Raw genomic sequence first — 26541 nt, 5'->3', positions numbered from 1 at the left:
TCTCTTATTTATTTCGACATTAATCTCGTTTCTATCATTTATGGTCGTACCCAGATACCTGAATTCGCTAACCTTTTCAAAAGTAAAATTCCCAACTCTGAGATCTTCCTCCCCTCTGCAGATGCCTAGCTTATCCACAATCATGTACTTTGTTTTTGATTCACTCACTTCTAGCCCTGTATACTCCACCGCTTTTATGAGGATTTCCGCGTTTCTTGCTACCGTTTCCCTACAATCCCCCAGTATATCCAAATCATCTGCGTAGCCTAGTATCTGCGTTGTTCCATTAAGCATTGCGCCCAGCTGGCTAACCTGCATTTTTCTAACGGCATACTCTAACGTTAAGTTGAACAGCACCTTAGAGAGCCCATCCCCTTGTTTTAAACCATCGCGTATCATGAAGGGTTCTGATACATTACCGCCTACTCGGACCTTTCCCGTGCTTCCGTTCAGACATATTTGAATTAATCTCACGAGTTTTTTCGGTACACCGAGAAGTACTAGAATTTGATACATTTTGCTTCGCTTAATAGAGTCGTACGCTTTTTTAAAATCTATAAATAGTTGGTGTATGGTTTCGCAAAATTCCCACTTTTTCTCTAACAACTGTCTTATGGTAAACATTTGATCGCTCGTCGATCTGTTGCGCCGAAATCCGCACTGATAATCTCCTACTATATCTTCCGCGAATGGAGTGAGTCTAGCTTGTATTAAGTTTGACAGAACTTTGTAGCACGTTGCTAAAAGTGAAATACCCCTATAGTTATTGCAGTCTGTCTTATCCCCCTTTTTAAAAATCGGTATAATGATAGATTCCTTCCAATTTTCGGGTATTGTTTCATTTTTCCAGGTGGCACATACTAGTTTATAGATTTTGAAAGTGAGCTCGACGCCCCCATATTTGAGTAACTTAGCTGGTATAGAGTCATTTCCCGCGGCTTTATTGTTTTTTAGTTTTTTAATCGCGGCCTCTACTTCTTGGTAGCTCGGTTCCTTCACGTGTGGTTCAGCAGTGTGAATTTCGTCCCCTAATTCTTCGCTATTTTCGTGCACGTTTAATAATTTATCGAAATAATTTTTCCACAGCGACAGTAATTCGTTGTCATTTGTTACGAGGTCCCCGTTTTCGTCCTTCATCAATTGCGCTCTACTTCTAAAACCCTTTCTGATGGTGTTAATCCCTCTGTACATTTCGCGGGGGTTATTTTCCTTACTGTTAGTTTCTATTATCCTAATAAGATTCTTTTGATACTCCCGCTTCTTATTTCTGTAGATCGCGCTCGTCTGTTTCCTTACGTTAGAATACTCTTCTACGGTCCTATCGCTTCTATTTTGTAAGCTATCTAATTTAGCCTTTTTGCGCCTTTCAAACCAGAGTTCGCACTCTTCGTCAAACCATGGTTTGCTCTTTGGCTTTTTCTTTTTACCCAGTACTTTGTTCGCGGCTTCTTTTACCGTTTTTTCGATGTCCCCCCATAAGCTATTCGGTTCGTCATTCCCCTCCGGCGATGTATTTGCTTCTTCAAGTGCCTGAAACCTGTTATTAAATTCTATCTGGCACCTCATTCGCTCTGTTCTATCTCGTAGTTTCTCAATATCGAAGCTTTCTACCTTGTTTGCTCTCTTACCATTTTGATTCGCTACTAGTCTAGCTCTTAATTTGACTACTACTAGGAAGTGGTCCGAGTCGCTATCTGCCCCTCTGTAAGCCCTTACGTCAAGAACATTAGTATGACGTCTTTTTTCAATGAGGAAATGATCAATTTGGTTCTGTGTGGCCCCGTCCGGCGATGTCCACGTTGCCTTGTGTATGTTCTTGTGCTTAAAACACGTAGTTTTGATTATAAAATCTTTTGCCGCCGCGAAATTTATGACCCTAATACCGTTATCATTGCTGGCTTCGTGCAGGCTTTCCTTACCTATAGTAGGCCTAAACATTTCCTCCCTACCTATTTTAGCATTGAAATCGCCTAATACTATTCTTGTGTCGTAAGACGCGAACTGGTCGATTACCTGCTCTAAAGTTTCGTAATAGAGATCCTTAGCTTCTTCTTCTTTGTCCTCCGTAGGACAGTGTACATTAATAAATACATATCTATACCATTCACCTTCGATAATGATGTACGAGAGCCTATCATTGTCGGATTTGAAACTTTTAACCGAATGTATGATGCTTTTGCTTACGAGAAATCCGGTGCCTAGAGATCCCCCACTCCCGGCCCCATACAGGTACGTGAAGTTACCCGATGCTAGTACTCCGCCATCTGGCCACCGCGATTCCTGTATTGCTACCAAATCTAGATTGTACCTATCAGCTTCCTTTACGAGTTCTTTAAACGCACCTGCTCTGTATAGACTGCGAATATTCCAAGTTCCGACCCTTAAGTCCCTTTTGGTTCGGATTTGATTTTTTTGAGCCATGATGTTAAGCCCGCGTGCTTCGGATCCTGTTCCGATCGCAGGTGAGTCCACCGTTCTAGAGGTGATAACCCCCATACCTCTCTAGAACTAAGTATGAGAGCTTTCCGACTTTGACGAGGACAGTGTCAATTCGTCGTCAGACACACTACGGTTTCATTCTCGCATCCTAACGCCCCCCTGCAAGGCAGCGCGCCTTCGCTGGCATCGTTACCGCGTAAGACCAGGTGACGAATCATTCTACACATCCCCTTTCGGGGCAGTTGTCATCGCTCCCGCATCCTCCTCGGCAGCAGGATTTTTGCCCATTTTTGTAATGTGTGATGAAAGAGATAGATTGAGAGATAAGAGATAATGTGAAGTGTTTTTGTTGTTGTGGTGCTTGCGTAGTGTTTCTAGATGAATGCGTTCGACAGTGTGGGCTCATCACACCCACGCCTGTTCCTATCGGCTGTCCGCGGCTGCTTATTCAATTTATTCCCAGCTAACCTCTTTCTCAGGGGCTGTTCCTCTATCCGCAACCTAAGGACGCGCTGTGTAGTGGTGATAGGCACCCACCCGTCCGATCTGGACGACAACGCCCAAGACCCGCTTAGGGTAGCGGCATTGTAACAGACTCATGTCATCTGTTATACTTATTAAATCAATAGTTGTGATATGGTTGGTTTTTATAGGAGAATTGTTATTTTTTTCAAGTTTATGATTGTTTTCAATAAGTCCTTTTTTATTAAAGCAGTTATTTATATCATTTTTTTGTAAGATTTATTTCTTTAATTTTTGCTTGTTCTTTTTCATCATTTAATGATTTAACAAGGATATTTTTTGATTTAATTTTTTTGCATTTTATATTCAATTCATTTGAAGATATTAATTGTGATTTTTCTATCATTTGTTCAAGTTTTGTATGCCGAATATTTGTAGTTGAAGATGTTGTGTTAATAGGTAAATTGTTTATTATACAATCGAAGTGTCCTGCAGTTCTATCTCTTGAAAATAGTAATTGTACAGTATCTATGTCACTGTTCTCATTGTTATTGATTCTAAATATTAAATTTATTTGGTCATTTTCAAGTTCATATAGAAACACAGTTCTGTTGTAAATTCTCACAAACATTCCTATTTCAAAATCTGTTCCCATTGTACCAAATCTACTCATTCTCTGACGATAATCATATTTATTTTTGTATCTATAAAAAATATCGGTTGCTGACAGAGTATATTGTACTTCTTCCCAATTGTTAAATACATAATCGACAATTATATTTCTAATTTGTTCATGTTGGTCCTGAGTATTAAATAATGCAAATAAAAAACTTCTAAATAAGCAGTTACCATCTGGAATTTTTTTTTCCATTTTGGTATTTGGCTATTGTTAATATTAAACAATAATTGGATTAGAAGAGTTCATATTGATTATTTAATACTTCGGAAATATTTCGGAAATATTGGAACGAAATATTTGAAATCTTCCAGGAATCTTTCGACGAAATATTTCTGAAATAATGTTATGTCCCTCGAATTCCTATATTGAAATATTTTTTGAAAGAATTCAGAAATATTTCTGAAATTTTTCACGAAATATTTCAGAAATATTACTGCAATAATATCATTTCATAAAATGCCCCGCCTTGCAAATCTCTCATGAAATATTTCCTTGAAATATTTCTGAAATGTTTCTAAATTATTTTGTGGCACGCAGTCTCCTGGGATTTGTATTTGAAATAATTCTGGAATATTTAAGCAAACTTCCGTAACATATTTCTTTAAAATATTCCGGAATTATTTCCTAATTATTTTAGTGTTCAATATTCACCTGAAAATTTTCAGTATAATAATTCCGGAATATTCCAGAAAATTTCTATAAAAATTTCTTTAAAATATTTCTGAATTATTTCGTAATTCTTTCAGTGTTTAATCTTCACCGGAAAATTTTCAGTATAACAATTCTGGAATATTTAAGCAAGCTTCCAAAATATATTTCTTTAAAATAACTCTGATTTCTTTCAGAATTATTTCTGTGTTTAATATTTACTGGAAAATTTGCAGTAAAATAATTCCGGAACATTCAAGAAAGCTTTAATAAAATATTTCTTTCCTAGATTTGAGAAACACTTCTGTAATGTTTCTAAGTTTAATAATCACTATAAGTTGCTAGTGAAATGATGATTCAGAAATATTTCTGAAAAATTTAATAAAATATTTCACCTGAAATAATTCAGAAATATTCCACATATCTTCCGTGAAATATTCTTCAAATGTTCCCGAATTGCTTGAAGGTACAGTCGCCGGACACAATAACTTTGCTTTACGCGCCACAACATGGCGGCGGGTCTCTTGTTAATTGGACTCCTTAGATCGGTTAAATTGATCTCAGATGACATATTTAAAATTTTTATTTGGACACTCATGTGAATATTATGGTTTATTGCAAAATGTGGAAATCGTGCAGTATTTCTGGTATAGACAAAAAATGTATATAAATATACAAAAGTGTATAGAATTGTACGTAAGTGTGTATTTTTGTACAGGTATTAAATTAAAAGTGTATTATTTGAGATAAATTCAATTGCAATTTTTAAAAGTGAAGATTTTCATTATTGCATTGAGAAAAGAGACAAAGTTATTGTATCCTTCTGAATGTAAAAATACACTGGAAACCAAAAATATAATTGGTAAGAGTTAGTAGATCTTTTGTAATAATTTTTATGAGAAATTTGACTCGGCTGTTAGCAAATATTTTATAGGTCATGAGCTGAAAATCTTAACAGGTACTGTAATTTAATTCTAAACATTTGAAAAAATATTTGTGCAAAAATCCAGATATGTAGCTTCAATATAGTGCAGGTGGCAAAGGTTAATGGATTTGGATATCGGCTATTAAAATTATATGGCTTTTATTTACTAGTTTATAGTTACTTAATCTACCATTATAACTTTGTAAGATGTAAAATAATGTTAAGTATGATTTAATTCAAAAATAATCAACAATACAAGCCTTCATTAATAAATCATTTTCTTCTTATATTGAATAAGTGTTATTATACTATATGATATTAACCTCAAAAGGTTAAGTATACATGCAAAGCGCTTTATATGTATATAAGCGAAACTGGTTAGTTTGTATAAGTAGTTTTCATCATAGAAAATATGCCAGCCAGATTGATTAAAATTTTACTAGGAAAATATCAAGACAATAAAAAGTTATGTTGTCAAAAATATTTACATCAAATTTTACATAAAATTTTATGTAAAGATTTTAAACCATTAGATATAAAATTTCACATGGACGAATAAAATTGTAAGACTTTATGTAATATTTCACATAAAATTTTACATATTGTTCTTTACGTACAATTTTATTTAAAATTTTACGTAAAGTTTTACAATTTAATTGATTTATGTAAAATTGTACACGTAAACGTTCTAAATTATTACCTAAAATTTGATGTGAAATTCGGTGTAAATATTTTTAACAAAGTATTATTATTAAAAAATGTAATATACCAGAGAGATAATTATAGTAGCTAGATAGTTTTAAGCAACGTTTTCGAGGAGTTGCAAAGATTCCAGGACAATCTTCGCCAAGAAGGAGAAACGTTGCGTGAATTGCAGCAAAATAAGCGAGGTGAATTATTGAATTATTATTTTGTATTAATTAAACTTTAGTATTTCAAATAAAGAATTGAAAATAATAAAAATTTATTAAAAATGATTGCAGGTAAGAATAGAGGAAACAATAATCGAGCAGGAGGAAATGGCAGAGGAAAAGGCAGAGGCAGAGGAAGAGGCAGAATAAGAGGCAAGGGAAGAGGAGGAATTTTTATAATATTTATATATCACTATTACAATAAACAACAATAATTATATAACTTGTAACTTATAACTCTATGTATTAAAATAAAAAATAAAAATAAAAAAAAAATATGTATGACTGAGTTTTACATGAAAATATGTATTTTTTAGTACACTAGCAAGTTTAGATGCGCTCCGCGCGTTTTTTTTTTAATATATACGTAGAATGCGGTTATCTTCAAAAATGGTCAAAAATGTTTTTTTAGATCCATATGTTGAATACTAAGTATTCTACAAAAAAAGTTAAATTAAGAAGTTGTAGATCTTTGAAAAATACAACTATTTTCTATTGACATGATATCATGAATATGCTCAAGTTCGTAGCTAAACGGTTTCCTGTAGCAAAAAAAAATCAATTATTCATCATAATACTTTGCGGCTCTACGCTTTACATGAAAATGTTGAAGATAAAAGTTGAAGTTATTCTTAAAACACTGCTTTTTACGGTGACAAATTTGCTTACTTTCTATTTATCATTTTCTTTATTTAGTTGCAATTTGGTAGTTCGCAATGGCCAGTGCAATTGTTGAAATTTTTGAGTTAATGAAATATATCAATGGGGGAAGTAGAGCATTTGAAGAAGATTGCAGTATCTTAAATTCTAATTATATTCTATTATGTGGGCTTTGTAGTACTTCAATGTGTGATGTTGCGCTTTTTATAACCGATTCCGGTGATGCAAACAATCAGTTTACACTAGTTTTTACTTCAATCTCCGTACCGCGGACTCTTACATCTACAGAAGGGGACAACGTGTAGGTATGCCTGGCGTGGCAGAGGTGTCGAAATAAAGCTTATTACACAATGTTTATTCTGAATAACAATAATCGTATATTCTGCAACCCCCAGTAGGGATCATACTTAGTCTCATTACAAGTTACCCGTAATAATTTAGTCTAGCCCTGTTAAAAATAAATACATATTTTTTGTATTTATCTTTAGTACATACTAAAAACATGTAATTTGCCTGGTAATACGTATTAAAAATATGTACTGATTTGGGACTGACTATTTAAAATATATTAAATATAAATATAAGTATTTGATGTGGCCATAAATGGTGTTATTATCCTTATGGAATTTCCATTTATGGCCACATCAAATACTTATATTTATATTTAATACATTTTAAATAGTCAGTCCCAAATCAGTACATATTTTTAATACGTATTACTAGGCAAATTACATGTTTTTAGTACGTACTAAAGATAAATACAAAAAAATGTATTTATTTTTAACAGGGAGGCGTTGTGCAAAATATTGTATATTCAGTATATATAGTGAGTGTAAGTGCAAAAAGTTCGTTTAGAAAAGTATGAAGTGTAATATAAGGTTTTTTAAGAAATTTAGGCTAGGCGTAGTGTAGAATATAATATATTCAATATATATATAGTGAGTTTGAGCGCAAAAAATTCGTTTAGAAAAATATGAAGTGAATATAAGGATTTTAAGAAATGTAGGCTAGGCGTAGTGTAGAATATAGTATATTCAATATATATAGTGAATTTGAGCGCAAAAAGTTCGTTTAGAAAAGTATGAAGTGTAATATAAGGTTTTTTAAGAAATTTAGGCTGGGCGTAGTGTAGAATATAATATATTAAATATATATAGTGAGTTTGAGCGCAAAAAGTTCGTTTAAAAAAGTATGAAGTGTAATATGAGGTTTTTTAAGAAATTTAGACATTGATGGTGGTCTTTGTAATGGTACAAGATTGATAATAAAATATATGAAACAATATGTTCTTACAGCAGAAATTATTACTAGAAAATATTCCGGTAAACAACTATTATTGCCTCGTATCGATTTAGCTCCATCACTAGATGAAATACCATTTAGTATGGTTAGAAGGCAATTTCCAATAAGACTTAGCTTTGCTATGACAGTAAATAAATCTCAAGACCAATCGTTTGACAAAGTTGGTTTATATTTATCTACTCCAGTATTTAGTTACGGTCAGTTATATGTTGCATTATCAAGAACAACATCAAAAGAGAAATTAAAAATTTTAAATGATGAATCTGCATATAAAAATAATAAAAATATTACAAATAATGAATGTAAAAAACGAAAATTAAACGACAAAATGAAAATTTACACAAGAAACATAGTTTATTCTGAAATATTTAGAAATTAATTATATTAATTATGAAACATTACTAAAATATGGAGTATCTTTTGATTGATTGAGTAATCCCCACTAATACAACAATACTAAAGTATAAATTATATATTGACTTGCTGAAAACTCTTCACTATTAGTACAGTACTGAAATCTGCGTCATCTCCACTAATAGTACATTACTTAAATTTAACTTATTTTTTGATTGGTCGAATAATTGCCACTATTTATACATTACCAAAATTTGAATAATATATTGATTGGCTGAGGTATCTTTACTAATGGTACATTACTAAAATCTAACTTAGGTATTAGTTAATTATCATCGCCATTAATTATAGATAACTAAAATATAAATTATAAATTGATTAGCTAAGTAATCGCCACAAATAATACATTATCAAAACATTAATTTTATATTGATTGGTTAAGTCATCTCCACTAATAGTACATTATATTACTCAAATTTAAAGTATTTTTTATTGTCTAAGTAATCGCCATTATAATTATACATTACCAAAATTCAAAAAATATATTTATTGACTAAGGTATTTTTACTAATGGTACTTTACTAAAATACAAATTATGTATTAATCAGCTGTGTTATCTCCACTAATAGTAAATTACTAAAATTTAAGTTATTTATTAATTAGCTGAGTAATACATTATCGAAACATTAAATTTATAATGATTGACTGAGTAATCACCATTAATTATAAATTGTTGAAATATTACTTTTCTATTGATCGGCTAAATTATCTCCACTAATAGTACATTAATAAAATTAAAATTACACATTGAATAACTAAGTTATCACTTGAAAATAATATCATATGTCATATTGATAATTGTAAATAAAATGTGAATTCAACATAATTATATTGAAATTAGAAATGTAAAATATTGGCCAAATAATCTCCACAGAAACTATATTCTAAATCCAAATGTTAGATATACTTAATAATAAATTGTATAAATATTAAATACGTAATCGTTAAATTTATTTTGTAGCAATATATTAACACTATCATAATTTATATATATTGAAGCTGCTGACACATTTCTAAATAATTTGTAATGCGGTCGTTATTATAAAAAATGAGTGAAACGCAGAGAGCAAATTTACAACTAATAAAAATATAAATAATCAATTATCACAGTATCATTTCCAGACTTCTTTACAGAAACAGGCATGAAACAAGATCATATCTGTACAAATAATTATTCGCAGCATCCTTTTCATACGGATCAAATCTGCAGATTACGTCTTCTGAAATACGTAAATCCATAGAGCATGCGTAATTTCACATTCACAAGCAAATATCTTCAAAAAAAAAAGATTGTATCTGCACAGATGATTATTCGTAGCATCCCTTTCATCCAGACCAAATCTGCAGATTACGTCTTGTGATATGCATAAATACATAGGGCAGTCGTCATTTCTTATTCACAAACAAATATCTTTAGAAAACCAGATCATTTCTGCACAGATGATTATTCACAGTATCCCTTTCATCTGGACCAAATCTCAAGATCACTTATGTAAAACATACATATGTATCTATGTGGCTTATATGATTTAAAAAATAATCCAGATTATAAATACAAATAAACATATTCGCCATATTTCTCTAGAAAGATTATCATTTACAGCATCCGACACATCTGGACCAATCTTACTGTGATATATTTATACATATACTTTGTTTCTTATCAACTAAAAAAAATCACATAAATATAAATATTTATCATTATTGTATACCTATAAGTAATTTATGTGAAATGTTTTATAACTTGATCACTTTTTGTGAACCATTCTTTATCGAAAAAGTGTACCTAATTCTATTTTTTTTTTTTTTTTTTTTTTTAGTAGGATTATGTATTCATGTTTGTACCACATATCTATCATAAAATAATCATCATCCCAGAATGATTCACTATTTCCGGTGAATTTTTACATAATTGCTCATTTTAGTGTTTAAATATAGTGTAGATCTGTTTTAAGACTTCAATAAACGGGTTTTTAATTAAGTAATAATTATGAATAATTACAAATAAATAACCGAAGATAAAAGATGTTCTCAAATAAATGATTGATTTAACTAATTCTTTTATTAATATTTTATGCCTTGAAAGTCTCTTAATCGCAAAAAAATATTTTATCAAAGTTTATCAAAGTCTCAAAACATAGAATTCTATTAAAACCCCGCGCGCATTCAAAATGGTCGCAGCCTGCTCTCCCTGCTTTTGGAATTTTTACTCGACCGAGAGTCCAAGACACTGCGTCTACTGATCTCTGGCAGCACAAACACACTCATGCATAGCATCCACTGTTATGCTGCTGTGGCTAACCTCTCACCTGCGTTGCGTTGCGTATTCGCAACTAAGTTATCGACAACAAAGTGCAGTGATTGTTGTTCGTACCCGTAGTCCAAATGTTTGTTGTAATTTTCTACACTGCTGGTAACTTCTCAAGTGTTTTTTTAGTAAACTGCAAAGGAGTAAAAAATGAGAGCCCGGCACTATCTCCCAGTGTAAGTCTGTTGCCGCTATAAGATAAGTTTTTCATGGTGTCTGTATCACGTTGTCTAATACATTGTCACGTGTGGACACGTCACGGGTGTCTAATTACTATAAGAGAGCGAGTAGAAGAGTGCAATGTATGGCGGCCGTGGCGCGACGACAGAATGTCTGCCGTGCAAGCCAAAGGATCTTGGTTCAAGCCCGGGATCCGTCAATTTTCGTTGCACTCTTCACTCGTAACAACATAAAAAAATTTTTAGTTGTTTGCCAGAAAACAAAATAGAACGGGCATGGCAAGTTACGTAGTAGGTATCTTGAGAGTTGTTTCTAATGGATCAACATATAAGTTAACTCTATTAAGTTATTAACTTGATTATGATTAAATATAATTAACTTGACTTTGTTCAATTGATCTTACTTCTTTTTTATCTGTAATTACGTTACGAAATATATCAAACTCGCTAAACCTTTTACTTTTTTATAAGTCAATTTTTTTAAAGATTTCAGTCCTTTAAAGTAAATTATTTCGCGTATTTCATATTTCTCCTAAAAATAAAATATAAGCATCTTTAGCATCTTTCGACCACAGCTTTTTTATAAAATTTGTATCACTTACATGAAATTACTGATTGTTTTGATATACACCACCCTCGAATTATTTCTACACCTAGACACCAAAAACCACGGTGTGAGTTACTCTGACCTCGTCGTCGGCTTCCCCGTACACCTGGACAACTTCCTCAAATGATTTTTACAGCTAGAACAAAAAACTACGGATACTAAATATCGTAATATATTACTATTATATTTTCTTGAGAAAGCGATTTCCATTTGTATATAGCTGTGCGGCCAACTTCACGGTCCTAACACTTCTTGCGGCTAACTTAACGGTTCTAACAAACTGGAGAAAAAAGTAGAAATACTGTTTTGAGCATTCGTGATATATTAACTCATTTATTATGAAACGAAACGGCTTTTTTACAAATATTTTTGTTGGAAATCGTAGTTTAGCTCAGAAAACATTCTAATAAGCCAAAAAACCTTACCAACAGTAATGATAAGTATTTTTTTTGTATAATGAAAAATCCGAACACCAATATAGAAGTAAATAGTGATATAACCATCCAATAATTGTTCTATACTTTTAAAGTATACTTACGTATCTACTGTTACATCTTTAGTCGTATGATGACCGTCTACGAATAGATCATCTATAGTAGTTATTATATTTATGAAAAATGAGAATCGATTTATCGAGAAACTAGAAGTATATCATTTAAAAATAGATGATCAATTAGAATATATTGAAATTGCAAATTCATATCCAATACAATCATACAGCTTACTTGTGGATAGTGGTGCACAGATAAATATTCTTGTGACCGAGCCTGAACGTTGCGCGATTCGAACACCAAGAATCGCGGATAGCGACCTTAGCAACGAGATCAACGACGTCGCGGATGTTATTATTTTGGTCAGTCTGGTTCCGTCAGCTGTTGAGAACAGTTGTGTTTACGTTTGAATAAAGAGTCCGACTTCGTCGAGTGATTTTCTATAAATAACGTGTTGTTAATTTTATTATCCGAACCCGATCATAACAATATAATTAAATTAGGGCAGATTTCTTCAGAGGCGCAATTATAAGATAAAATGATATTGTTGACAGGAATCACAAGCAAGTCTACAAACATTTTAGGGATCGTTAGAATACCGATAAGTATTTCAATAAAAATCAAACGATGTTGGAGAATACATTCTATTATGACGTGGAAACAGTCTTAAATACAATAACTAAAGAATATAAAGTGTGTAAAGATACTGAGGAGGAAATAATGAACGAAAATAGTAAAGATGAAAACAAGCCAGAAAATTTTATAGTATTTTTTAAAACTAATGATATAAACTTTATGAACAATAATAACATAGAATCTCAAGAGAAGCAAAACTCAGAAAAGATCAATGCTGAAGCAAAAAGATGTGATTTCAAGGAGATATTAACAATAATGAAGGAGACTGGAGAGAAATTGATGTTTCAAGGAAAAGAATATTAATACATTTCAATTGGCATTGATTATATACCAGCAAGGGTTCAAGTTGTAGCAGAACTTAATATTGATGAGAAATTTATTCTAAACAACGGAAGTGAATTTTCAAATACAAATCGGGAAAATAAAATCAGAAAACCACGTCGAAAGGAAGTATATTACGAAAGAAATTGCAATTAAAGAACGGCGAAAAAAGAAATGATCAAAGAATTGAGCGTATGATAAATAAATATCCAGATGTTGTTTGGATAGAAGGCGACAAATTAGGTACATGTAGCGTAAAGCAACATGAAATCAATCTAACCACTGACAATCCAATATACGTTGAGCAATATCCTTTGGAGCACAATTCGAAAGAAAAAACTTCGAAGGAAATGGATTAACTAATAGAAACTAAAGCAATCAAAAAAACAACAGTAACGTTAAATGGACCAGCGGTCTAATAGCTCAAGTATTATTAGAAGCAGGGCTAAAATTAGAGCCGGAAAAATGCTTGGATCTTACAATATCCACAATTTCTCAAGTAATTTATCAAAGCGAGACAGACGAAGACAGACCAATAGCTTATGCATCAAGAGTACTGCAGTCGGCAGAACTTAAATCTACAATCTATGAAAAAGAAGCTCTTGGCATTATGTATGTGACTTTTAAGCCACCACAGCCATAGAATCCACTGCAAAAGTGTGAACTAAAGCAGTTCAGTAAAATCTGTTATAGTAGCACGCTTCTACACAATTTGTAGAATATTTGTATACAAATTATATGTATAGTTCATTATAAGTAAATTTTTTATTAATCATAATCGTCTGAAACGCATAAAAAAACTCGGTTCTACAAGTAGATTTTTTCCCATGGAACTTAGAATTTTTGCAGTTGTGAGACTTAGTCGGATTTTGCAAATCTTCCAAAATAAAAAAAATTCAATGCTACACTTGGGAACTATCTAGAACGATCAAAAATCGTCTGTAACGCATAAAAAACATGGTCTTAAGAGTAATTTTTTCTCCACCAAACTTTGAATTTTTCAGCTGCTGAACTTAGTCGGGTTTTGCAAATCTTTAAAAAAACTTTGAGAACAATCTAGACCGATCGGAAACCGTCTAAAACGCATAAAAAATATAGTTCTAAAAATAATTTTTTTTCTACCAAACTTACAATTTTTTCAGCTGCGAAACTTAGTTAATTTACGCACTTGGTCAAATGAGATTTTGTCATGAGATCTCAGGTGAGATCTCACCTGAGATTTATCAATAGGGTACTTCTAAATACTTATATTTATAAATACTTTAAAATTGATAAATGATTGCCTATATAGGTGCTACCCTCCGGGTGGTAGTACGAAAAATGGGTGCTAATGCCAAAGAAATTTTGTTTTTTTAATTATTTATTGTTTAGTTAAATTATAAAAACTATTAATTTTTTGGATATTAGTCCCCTTTTTCCGTACTACCATCCGGATGGTAGCACCTATGTAGGCAACCATTTTATCAGTTTTAAATTGTTTAAGAGTATAAGATTTAGAAGTATAACCTGTTGAAAATAATAACGTCATAAAAGGTTCCAATTTGTGACATCAAATAACGTCATTTAATGACATCATTCAACGTCTTTTACTGACGTCATTATTTTCAACAGGGAAGGTAAGCATACATGAATATTAAAAAATATAGTATTTAATACGAGATGTAACATTCTTTTTATAACGTGTGAAAAACATTTTATTGTTAGAAAAAAAAAATAAACTACATAAATGTATATTATTTCGACAAATTTATTTTAACGTTTTTTATACATTCAAGACTCAAAAAATGTGAAAATACATATGGTATGAAAATAAAAAAAAATGTTTCTTGATACACCAATTTTACTTTAATAAATTAATTTGAAATAGAAAACAGCATAATTCGTCTTCCTTTTCAGTATTCCATAGTTTCCATTTGACGTCAAACGGCCTCTGAAAAATACATAAATATTTATTATTTTTAATTTTAAATATTTTAAAATGTACATATATTAGATACTTAAAAAAAGACACTGCCAATTCTTTGGCCTGAAGCTTCCTTCAAAATTATGTATTGCTTCAATATTAAAATTGGTTTACTTCATATATAATTTTATGAAATTTTCGTACTTTTTCGTTTGAAAGATAATATTACTTTTTTCAACAAGGAACTAAATTTGTAGATTATTCCGGCGAGTGGAGTCACTGTCTAAGTGAAGTAAGGGCTGTAATCACCCGAGGAAGTAATCGACTATAGTCTCGTTTTGCATATAGAACTTCATTCATGAAAAGGGGGACCTCATCCATTATTCATATAATCTAGATTGTCAAATTTTATAAATTTTTCAAAATCATCAATTTCTAAAAATTGAATTTTTTCAAAAATTAAAAATAGTACATTACACAACTAGGGGCAAGAGTTTGCTTTCTCAAACGACGATGATCAATCAGCATGAGTGGGAGTCGAGGGCGCCGCACGGGAAATCAAATCATCTCCATAGCCGCGAGAAGCCCGCTATTGGGATCGTTCCAATCCGTGTCTGTGAGGTATCTGCAACGAGAGCGGCGACGTGGATCTGGAGGGACGCCTCCATCGTTCGAGGATACACGCTTCCTGACGCCCGGGATTGTATCCCCAAAACAAGTGGTGCGAGTCGAGGCGGACTCCTCGCACCGGCGTAAGGCTCGCGTGTATTTGCTACGAACAAGCCCGCACAAATTGTTGCTGACCAATGCTCGTCGCCAGCAAGCTCTGGTCCGATTCGCGCCAGCTGTTGCGTCACTCTCACAGTCGTATTGTTAATTGTACGCTGTCGCATTTGGCGACCAGTCTCAGATTCGTATTTCTTTTTGTAAGTATTGGCTTTACAATACAGTTTATCCTTTGTTATTTACATCTCCGTGTTTTTATTTACCCTAAATAAAACTACTCAGTTTGAGGCTCACAGAAAAACCTATAGTTAGTGCACCACGGGAGAGTAAGTCTAAACGCGACGAAAGCTAGGTGAACTTCCTAGCGTATGTCAACGGGATCTTCTGTTTCGTATTGAATCGAAGGAGTTGCACCAGCGATTCAACTCGCTGCTCACTTCGGTTCACTGTCGAGAAAAAGTGCAAGGTTACACTTATGAAAAGGTGTCGGTTATTACGTCTCCGTGAATGTAAACCTTGCACTCTTTACATAATCAATTATAATTCCTCTTTCTTTTCTTGCACTCTATAAAATAACGACTTTCATCAGTTCCTCGTGTTTTTGTCAGGATCTGCTCCATGTAATAACTTAAAATGAAAGTAGTGTATAGTTCTAATAACCTTCGATAATCATGAACATTTTTTTTTTTAAAAGTTCAAAATTCAGCTGCCGAGTTGAAACGATTAAAATAGTTCGTGGAATGTGGCTAAAATTGCTAGTAATGGAAAAATCGCTATGAAAAAAAACACACATGCGAGAATAAAAATTTTTATTTTTACGTATTGGTATGAAAAAATAACAAAAAAGGGTGTCGGAAAGATTAAAATCCATCAAGCAGACGAAGTCGCGACGCCCGTGACGCTATTTACTTCTATATTGGTGTTCGGATTTTTCATGATACAGAAAAAAATGCTTATCGTTACTGTTCGTGATCATTAGATTTCATATGGATTTTAATGTTATAATTTTATATTATTTAACATTTCCTCTTAATAATAAACAACTTTTTTGTTTTGAAGCATTGAGACTACACTATGATGACCTTAAAATGCAATTTATTACATCGGACAGTGTAACCAGAAACAAAAGTATTATTATATCCAGAAACAGGAAAAGAATTAGTAATAATAACAGTTTTAAAAAAGCCATTGCAGTTTTCAATGCGCTACCAAATGATTTGAAAGCCATAAATATAGAAAAACATGTGCAAATTAAAATGATTAAGAACTGGATTAAAATTAACTGTTAGTAGTTAGATTGAAATGCTCTTTTTACATTGGTGGTATATGGGAGTTCAGTATTTTCAGTCAATTTTTAAATAACAATTATTATAAATTGTATGTGAACTCATTAAATCAACTTCTAGAGTTGACTATTATCTAGGGCAAAGTGTATTTTTGTACTGAATACAGAAAACTTACTAAAAAACGAGTCTGCTGCACTAATTCGTTCCTCAAGGACTGTAATTCCAAAATGCAAAAATTTTGTCACTGAGTTTTTACTTAGTTCTCAGCAAAGGAACGATATTTACTACTAATTGACTTTAAAAAATTTATATTGTTTTCATTTTAATAACAAAATCCCTGTAACCAAATAAGGCTTAGATTTCGAATAATTTGTCTGTAAAACTAATAAATATAGCTTAATTTTTCTGGAGCTTTTACGGAGCACCAAACATGTTAATCATGCTAGAATTTATAAGGTTCTGTTCATGTTTTTTTTATGACGGTGTAGCCTCACTCTATTCACACGGAGTGTGTACGGACACTAACAAAATTGTTTATCGTGTAAAAGTTTATATTTCTACATTTTTAAATGAGGATCCACAAGAGCCCTGTGTATTTCGGAGACTTTCTGGCCGCCATCTTTGTTAACCTTCAAGCGCGCGAACCAAGTTTAAACTCCCAATTTTTTTTTTTTTTTTTACATGGCATTTGGAACTCGAAAGTTCATCGCCTCATCTACGCAAGCCTTCCACGCTGCCCTATCTTGTGTCAACCCCACCCAAGATGCACCTTTCCGATCGACACCCACCCGTCCTATTTCTACTAGATCCGCTTTTACGTTGTCCTCCCATCTACGTCTAGGTCTACCTAGAGGTCGCGTTACCATCGGCCTGCCCTTCATGACACGCGCTGCCGTACGGTCGTCTCCCATTCTCGCTACGTGCCCTGCCCATCCCAATCTGCGCGATTTTATTATTCTGTTAATATTTGGTGACGCGTACAGATTGTGTAACTCATCATTGTGTAGTCTCCTCCATTCCCCGGTTTCCTCATCTTTCTTCGGCCCGTATATTTTTCGCAAGACTTTATTTTCAAATACCCTAAAACGGTTGTCCGCCTGCTTAGTGAGAGCCCACGTTTCGCACCCGTACAGAACCACCGGCAGTATTATTGTCTTGTATATTCTTATTTTAACGTTTTTAGACAACAGCCTCGACTTAAGTAAATTACTCACGGCGTAGAAGCAAGCATTACCCGAATGGAGTCTCTTATTTATTTCGACATTAATCTCGTTTCTATCATTTATGGTCGTACCCAGATACCTGAATTCGCTAACCTTTTCAAAAGTAAAATTCCCAACTCTGAGATCTTCCTCCCCTCTGCAGATGCCTAGCTTATCCACAATCATGTACTTTGTTTTTGATTCACTCACTTCTAGCCCTGTATACTCCACCGCTTTTATGAGGATTTCCGCGTTTCTTGCTACCGTTTCCCTACAATCCCCCAGTATATCCAAATCATCTGCGTAGCCTAGTATCTGCGTTGTTCCATTAAGCATTGCGCCCAGCTGGCTAACCTGCATTTTTCTAACGGCATACTCTAACGTTAAGTTGAACAGCACCTTAGAGAGCCCATCCCCTTGTTTTAAACTTGATTATTTTTCTAAAAATAAAGTGAGATTAATTAAAGTAAGTCGAGTTTATAACAATATTTTTGCAAACATAATATAACACAAACTTAAAATTGTTATATTCAATGATGGGGTCAGTTTAATATTTATGAAACAGGCATGGTAAAATACGAAGTAAGTACCCAAGAATGGTTTGTATCTGATCAATATATTTTTTAAGTTTTTAGTTAGTTATTATTTGATTCAGAACTTAATTGATCCCAACAATTCGGTGTTTGTTATATTATGAATAAAATAATATTGTAATATTACTGTAATATTGTAGCCTATTGAAAAACCTCAGATGAAAATCAGATGTGCTTTTGTCGTGATTTTCAGATAAGAGTCAAGTGAGTCTCCTTTAAATCTTACCTGATTCTCATATTCCCATCTGATTCTCATCTCATTCTTATCTGAGGTTTTTCAATAAGGTATAACTTATTATTGACATGCACAGTAATATAGAATAAATCAAACTCGACTAACCGTTTACTTTTGTTGAAAGTTAATATTTTTGAGACATTAGATTTTTTTTTTATCAAACTTATTAGAAGTATCTGAAATATAGTCTAGAAATAAAATTTATGTCTTATAAACAGTTTCAATTACAAACAAAACACAGTTAATGGACTCGACGTTGACAATTTTTGAATCATAATTGATTTTATGTAATCGAACTATGTAAAAAATGTAGTTCGATTGATGAAAAAAAAAAACCATTAATTGAAGTTTCTCATTAAGTTATTTTTTATATATTGCAACTGCAGAAAATTCTAAAATTTTCAGTTTACGGACTCTGCCTCAATCAGGTCAGTGACGTAAGCTCGCGGCGCGTGATTAGATTATACGCACTATTATATTATTTGCATGAAAATATAATAATTATAGGGAACAGACATGATTTTTAAAACCTTTTTTAAAATAAAGTTAAGGTTAAATTTTACATAAAAGTACAAGACTGACGATTTTTACTGCAATATTTGTTACGTAATGTTGTTTTGAAAATTTTGCTAATGATACGTTAGAACGATTGAGAGCTAAAGTGATTATTAGGACGACGGTGTACACACGTCACGGGTTTCTATTGTAAGGTTCAATAATGATTCTGTTTGTATGTTTTAATAATAATTTAGACGTATATTTAGTATCAAAATCAACAACGTGGGTGTTAGATGTTAAAGCCCACCTGTAACAGAAATAAAATAACGCGATTCGTTAGAAAGATTTCGCCTGTACAACCGGAGTAATTGAAACTGGCGCAATTACAATATCTTCAGAGCTATTATAAAATTACGGTGTGGTTACGACTATACGCTTGCAGCGTCGGTAAATCGGCTCGGCGTCGGAGAACGGAGCAATGATGGATTTTGAGGTTAGGATTGCATTCGAAAAGAGGAAATCAAAGGGATTCTATAGAAGATAAAAAAATATAAAAAGGGAAGAGAAGTGTAAAAGCAGGGAAATACAAGTAGGGGAGTCCAAGAAAAACGGAACGGGGTCTGAGGCGGAAAAGAATAGAAAACGGATGGAATTACTAGAATGGAGAATTGAGGACGAAGAAAGAGATAGGGAAATGAATAACATAATAATATCGGTTTGGAAGGAAGAGCAGTGGAATAAGAAGACGGTGGAAAATTGGATAAAAAAAATTTAGAGATAGAGATAAAATTAAAGAGGACGTGGATACAGAAAGGGAGAATTCACAGGATAGGAGCAGAATGCAGAAACTGGGAAGAAAAAGGGTCAATTATGAGAGAAAAGTAAGGTTGCAAGGATCAGACATATTCATAGACCAAGACCCTAACATTGAAGAAAATATATAACAAGGAGAAACTAAGAGAATACGCGTCAAGGGAAAGGAAACAGGGAAAAGAAGTTAAGAAAGGTTACAGCAAGTTATGGATTGAAGGGGTAGAATACATATGAAAAGAAAGGGAAGAGAAACAGGAGCTTTTTCGGAGAAAAAAAGGACGAGAGATTTTAGATTTAGATTTATTTGTTCTTTAGAGTTCTTTTTAGAGAGGGAGAGAAAAGGAGATCAGAAGGACTTAAGGATAATTAGTTGGAATGTTTAAGGAATAAAGGGAGCGAATAAGAGGACATGGGCTTACTTAATAGGGTTTGATGTAATTTGTCTACAGGAAACGTGGCTAAATGACAAAGAGGGAAAATTCTGGAAAAAGAAACTAGAAGGTTTTGAAGCCAGAGTAAGAGACGCAAAAAAGGGGAAGAAAGAGGGAGAATGAAAGGTAGAATGGCGATGACTATAAAATTAGGAGAGAAAGCAGAGAAAATAAAGTGGATAGAAGAAAAGACGAATGAATTCGTAGAAGCAAGAATAAAGAGAGGGGGGATACATAGTGTACAGAAAGAGTATACATGAGAGAGAAAAAACAAGAAAACTTTAAAGAAATAGAAGAGATGGTGGAGAATGCCAGAGGTGAGAAGATGATATGGTGCGGAGACATGAATGCGAGAACGGGATGCGAAGGAGGTGGAATAGACTAAGAAGGAAACAAAGAGACAAGCAAATCGAAAGACAAAAAGAAAAATAGAGAAGGGGAAGAATTACTAGAAAAGATAAGAGAGATGGGCCTAAGCATAATAAACAAGAATACAGAAGGAGACAAAGCAGGAGAATACACGTACATAGGAGGGACAGGCTGCTCAGTGATAGACTACGTAATAGCCAATACGCAAGGAAAAAGAGGGGTAAGTAAAATAAATATTATTTACGTTGAAATCGGATCACAACGCAGTGGAGATGGAGACGGGCAAAACGAACTGGGGAAACCAAAAAGAGGAGGAAAAAAGTACAGAATAGGTAATATGGACAGTCAGCAATCAGAAAGAAAAAGGAAAACGGCAAGAATGTAAAGTAAAACAAGTGGTGGGGTGAGGAATGTAGAATCAAGAAAACCGTGGTAAGAAAGCTAGATAAGGCTTTAATGAAAGGAGCAGGAAGAAAAGAGTACGTCAAAGCGAAAAAAGATTGGAGAGTATTAGAGAAAAAGATAAAGGAGACGGAAATGGAAAAGAGGATAAGTGAAGCGGGAGAAGATAAAATTGGGAGAAAATTCTTGGTGGTTTCTTGGTTCTTGGTGGGAGAAAATTCAAGTGGTAAAATGTAAAAGAAGAAAGAGCACAACAAGATGTAGCAGTGCAATAAGGAATCATGAATGGATAAAACATTTAAAAAAACAACTAGGGGATGAGACGAGAGAGAAGGAAAAACAATCGTACAAGGGACAACGGAGAAAGGAGAGAATACGGGAGAAGAAGAGCACATTACCGAAAACGAGGTGAGGAAAGCAATTAGGAAAATGAAGAAGGGAAGACGTCAGGTGCAGACGGGCTTTAAATTAAGGTATGGATACACGGGGAGGAACAAGTAATAGGAGAAATAACTAAGATTCTGGATAACATATTGAAAGGGGGAATGGTACCAGAGGAATGAAAAACAGGATTAATAACTCGGTTATTCAAGAAGGGGAAAGGGGAGGACGCAAAAAATTACAAAGGGATAACTCTTACGGACACAGGTTACAAATTAAACGCGAAAATAATGAATAATGAAGGAAAAGATGAAAAGGGAGCTAGAAGGAAAAGAGATGCTAGAGGAAATCCAAATAAGCTTCAGAAAAAGGAGAGGCGCGGCAGACGCGATTTACACTTTGAGGAAAGCAATAGAAACAGGGTTAAAAAAGAAGGGAGGTAAAATCTATGCGTTTTTTGCGGACAGCGGCTTTTGAAGAGGTGAATAGAAGAGAGGTGTGGAAGATGATAGGGAAGCTAGGGTCAGGGGTTAGAATAAGAAATAGGGTAAAAGAGTTGTATATAGGAGTAAAATTAAGATAGAGGGGGATAAGATAAATGTGTTTGAGCTGCACAAAGGGATTGGGCAAGGGTGCCCGCTGAACCCGACACTTTTCAACGTAGCGACACGGATAAAGAATCAAGCGAAGAAGAAGAAGAAACGCTCGAACACATATTCTTGAGGTGCAATAGAACAGCTAATAATGAGAATAACTGGAAAAACATTTTGAACGGGGGAAAGAAGTTGGCAAAATTATACAGAGTCATATCGGTAAGGGAGGAGAAAGAGAAAAGAGAAGCAATTTAAAAACCGCTGCTTATTCATTGGCACGTAGCTTTCTCCAAATAAATTTATAGGTCCAACTCAATTTATACATAAAATATTGTTTTAATATAGAGTATATTTATGCTTTTTAAATGTTAACAAATCAATTTTTCTTAAATGCCAGCAAAACCGCGTTTGAAGGTATGTTTTAATTTAAATAACCTATATTCCAAAGAGTAAGTGAGAAAAATCGGTTTTTACATTTCAGCTCTCTACTTGAGAACCGATCAACGAAATCGTCTGAAATTGTAACAGCGGATAGCTATTTTATGGTTAATCGCCAAATAAAATTTTGAAGCATTTGACTACATTGTTTTAGAGATATAAGAAATCGAAGAATTTTCAAAAAAAATTCAAACCTTAATAACTTATTAACCATAGGGGTTTGAAAGCTGCGCAATAAACTTAGCCAAAACACATAAAATATCTACCTTTTTCCGAAATCTCAAGTGCAATAAGGCTTTTTTACGCCGGTAATCAAGGCACAAAAAAACTCATTTTTTCGATTTATAACTGAAAACATAAGTAGTTAAATCACTTGAAATTTTAATGAAATATAGTTTGACACGTGACCCATCAACATGATTTTTTTGTGTGGCTCCGATGTTTTGTTTAAGAGATATTCATTAAAAAAAAAAAACCTTTTTCATTTTATCTGTTGAACAGAGCGGTCAATCGCGAGGACCAAACGAGGAAAAGTAGGCAATTTTATGCTCTTTTAAATGCATTATAGCTGAATTGTTTGTAACGATGGGATGATGGAGAAAAAACGCAAAAAAATAAAGAAAAATAGTGAACTGTTTTTCCCGAATAAGGAATCTAAAAATAGATATGCATGTCAAATTGTATTGATATTCACGGAGTGGTTCCAGAAATATTACAGTATACACACACATTTATACGGACATTTTCTGAAAACACTAGATTTGAACTTCTAACACACCAAAAAGTATTTTCTAGAAGTGAAAGTGTACTTGAAGGTACTAAAAATGTTACTATTACAAAGCTTCTTTTAGGAGAAAGCAAAAGAAAATAGGCAAAAGAGAGAAGGAGCAAACAGAAGAACAGAAAGAGCAATCGAAAAGAAACAATAGCAAAAAGGAAGAAGAAGAAAATTCAGGAAAAAGTAATAAGGATTGAAAGAAAGCGGAGAAAAGACATAGAAGCAAAAGCCACTAGGAAAGAGCTGGAAAACGATGCAGGTGGAAAAAAGAACATCGACAGGAACTAAGGAAATGGAATCAACTAGAATAGCAAAACACGTGGTGCAACACAGTTGTAAAGAGGTTAGCTAAACCAAAATAGTCACAAAAAGGAGAAAATAAGTAGAAAAGGAGAAGATGTCGTTCGGAGTAAGGAAAAAGGAAAAAGAGATGAGAGAATTAAAGGATGAGGTTGAAGGCTTAAAGATCAAGGCAAGATGTAAGAGAGAAAGAAGAGAGGCGCTGGAAAAGAAAATGCAGGAGGTAAGACAGGACGTAGAATTGATGAAGAGGAATATTACAAAGTATGCAAAGAGAGATAGATGAAATATGAGAAGTTATGTTAGAAAAGAAGAATAAAGTCGAGGCAGTCAAGAAGAGGTAAAAGATGGGAAGGGGGAAAAGAGTAGCAGAAAGAAGAGACGGACAAATTTTGTGAGAGAGAGAGAGAGAGAGAGAGAGAGAGAGAGAGAGAGAGAGAGAGAGAGAGAGAGAGATTAGATTAGATTAGATTAGATTAGATTTATTTGACGTACAATATGTTGTACGATAAATTGTATACAGCAGCAATAGTAGTACAGCAAAAATGTGTATTGTGAAAGTATGATAATGTGAAGATGGGTCAAGCGAGAGTGTGTGAGTGTTGCGTTTGCGTGAGTGAGTACAGGTGTGTGTGTGTGTGCGTTTGAGTGAATGTGTACAAGCGAATTCAAGTGTTTGTGTTTTCAAGCTCAAGAAAGTGCTCTTTAGCTAGTCTCTTGAAACCTAAGACAGATGTAGTGTTACGAATGTGAGATGGTAGGTTGTTCCATAGGTATGAGGCACTGATATGAAACGAGTTCCTCAGCGAATGTCGGAATATCTAGAGGTATCACCTCCCCCCTAACAGGCCGAAGTGTCACGCGGAAGTCAAAGTATGCCAGTACGTATGATGGTACGGCTGTGTTAAACATTTTTCTTGGGAAACAAACAGTGAAATACTTCCTGCGTCCGGCAGTGGTTAGCCACTGCAACTCCCGCCTGTATGGGGAAATGTGCTCATCTCTTCTTACACCATAGATGTACCGAATTCCTGTATTCACGAGCCTCTGAAGTTTTAGGTCGAGTTCCTGCGTCAGGTCACAGTATACGAGGGAACAGTAGTCTATAAGAGGAAACAGGAGGGCCTGCACTAAGTGCTTGCGCAACCTGAGATTGGTGCTTTTCCTGAAAAAGTAAAGCCTGTACATTAGTGTGTGAGCACGCTTACAGACTTGTGTAATATGCTCCCTCCACGTAAGCTTAGAGTCGAGCACCAATCCCAGATTACGCACGGAAGATTCAAAGCTGAACTGGGCACCCCCTATGTTAATGAAAGTGTTAGCTGTTGAGGGTAATGCGTTTATGTAGTAGGGAGAGCCCAGGACAATTGCTTTAGTTTTAGCAACATTAAGTTTTAGTTTATTCTGTGCAGCCCAACCAGTAATCCTCTCAGCATTGGCACTCATCTTGTTTGATAAAGAATCGAGCTCTTCGAGGTGGCATTGAATGTAAATTTGCAAGTCATCCGCGTAGATGAGATGGAAAACATCGGTATCAAGGCAGAAACCGATGTCATTGATGTACAATGCAAACAGCAGTGGACCCAGAACGGACCCCTGCGGAACGCCGATGTTGAGACGCCGAGGAGAAGAACGTTCGTTATTGTCACCACCGACGGCCTGCTCTCTACCAGAGAGGTAGGAGGCAAACCAGCGGATGACTTGCTTTGAGAAGCCGAAGGTGGATAGCTTTCTCAGGAGCCTGACGTGACACACAGTGTCAAACGCCTTGCTAAAGTCAAAGAGAAGGAGTAGTGTTACTTTCTTTTTGTTTATCCCAGCTCTGGCATCATCAGTTAGCTTAATTAGGCCAGACTGAGTGCTGTGACCAGTGCGGAAGCCTGTTTGAAGGTTATCTAGTAATAGCCTTGATTCAAGGTATTCTGAGACTTGCCTATGCACTAGCCACTCCAGAGCCTTGGAGAAAAAGCAGAGAAGTGAAATCGGACGGTAATCAGTCAGGGCTGTTGGTGAGCTGACTTTGTTGAGTGCGCGCACAAGTGACATTTTCCAGGCAGATGGGAAGCAGGGTTCACTAAGGGACAGGTTGAAAATATGACTTAGTAAGGGAGCAAGAACCGGCAAAGCTTTTGAGATGACAACCTGTGGGATGCCGTCGTTCCCCCTGGCCTGTGCGATACCGCAGCCAACACGTCTGATTCCGTTATAGGTTTGAATTCGAAATGTTCCGGGAGGTCAAGACTTTCCAGGGTAACAAGATAATCCTCAACAGCAGGAGCCAGCGGATCATTTGAGATCGCGCTGAAATGCGTGTTGAGTTCATCTGTGGTGAATCTAGATGGTAAGGGGGCCTTGGTGGCAGAAATACCAAGTTTCTCCAGCTCTTTCCAGATCTCAGCAATATCAGTCAAGGTGGACAGGCGTGAATAGTAATAATTCAGCCTGGCCTCCTCGACTTGTTTGTGAGCATAGTCTCTAGCTAATCTGTAAGCGCGTCGATCTGATTCGAGCCTGGAGTCCCTGAAACGCCTGTAAAGTCTATTGCTCTCGGATACAAGGCCACGAAGAGCCGCAGTCTACCACGGGTGACGTTGTCGTCCGGGAGTCACAG

The 26541-nt window shown here is 34.4% G+C and overlaps 1 protein-coding gene across 1 annotated transcript in view; it reads right to left on the bottom strand.

Moving 5' to 3' along the window:
- Positions 1–14712: 14712 nt before the first annotated feature.
- Positions 14713–26541, bottom strand: part of LOC100116044 (MD-2-related lipid-recognition protein) — a 54297-nt gene continuing 42468 nt past the window's right edge. The window contains exon 4 of the mRNA XM_031930052.2: positions 14713–14912. Within this exon, the coding sequence (XP_031785912.1) occupies positions 14823–14912 (90 nt within the window). The 3' untranslated portion in view covers positions 14713–14822. The remainder of the gene's footprint in view (positions 14913–26541) is intronic.

This window comes from Nasonia vitripennis (assembly GCF_009193385.2).
Source record: "Nasonia vitripennis strain AsymCx chromosome 4 unlocalized genomic scaffold, Nvit_psr_1.1 chr4_random0007, whole genome shotgun sequence".
Lineage (NCBI taxonomy): Eukaryota > Metazoa > Arthropoda > Insecta > Hymenoptera > Pteromalidae > Nasonia > Nasonia vitripennis.
The sequence above is the reverse complement of the archived record's forward strand: the minus strand, read 5'-3'. Positions and strand labels throughout refer to the sequence as shown.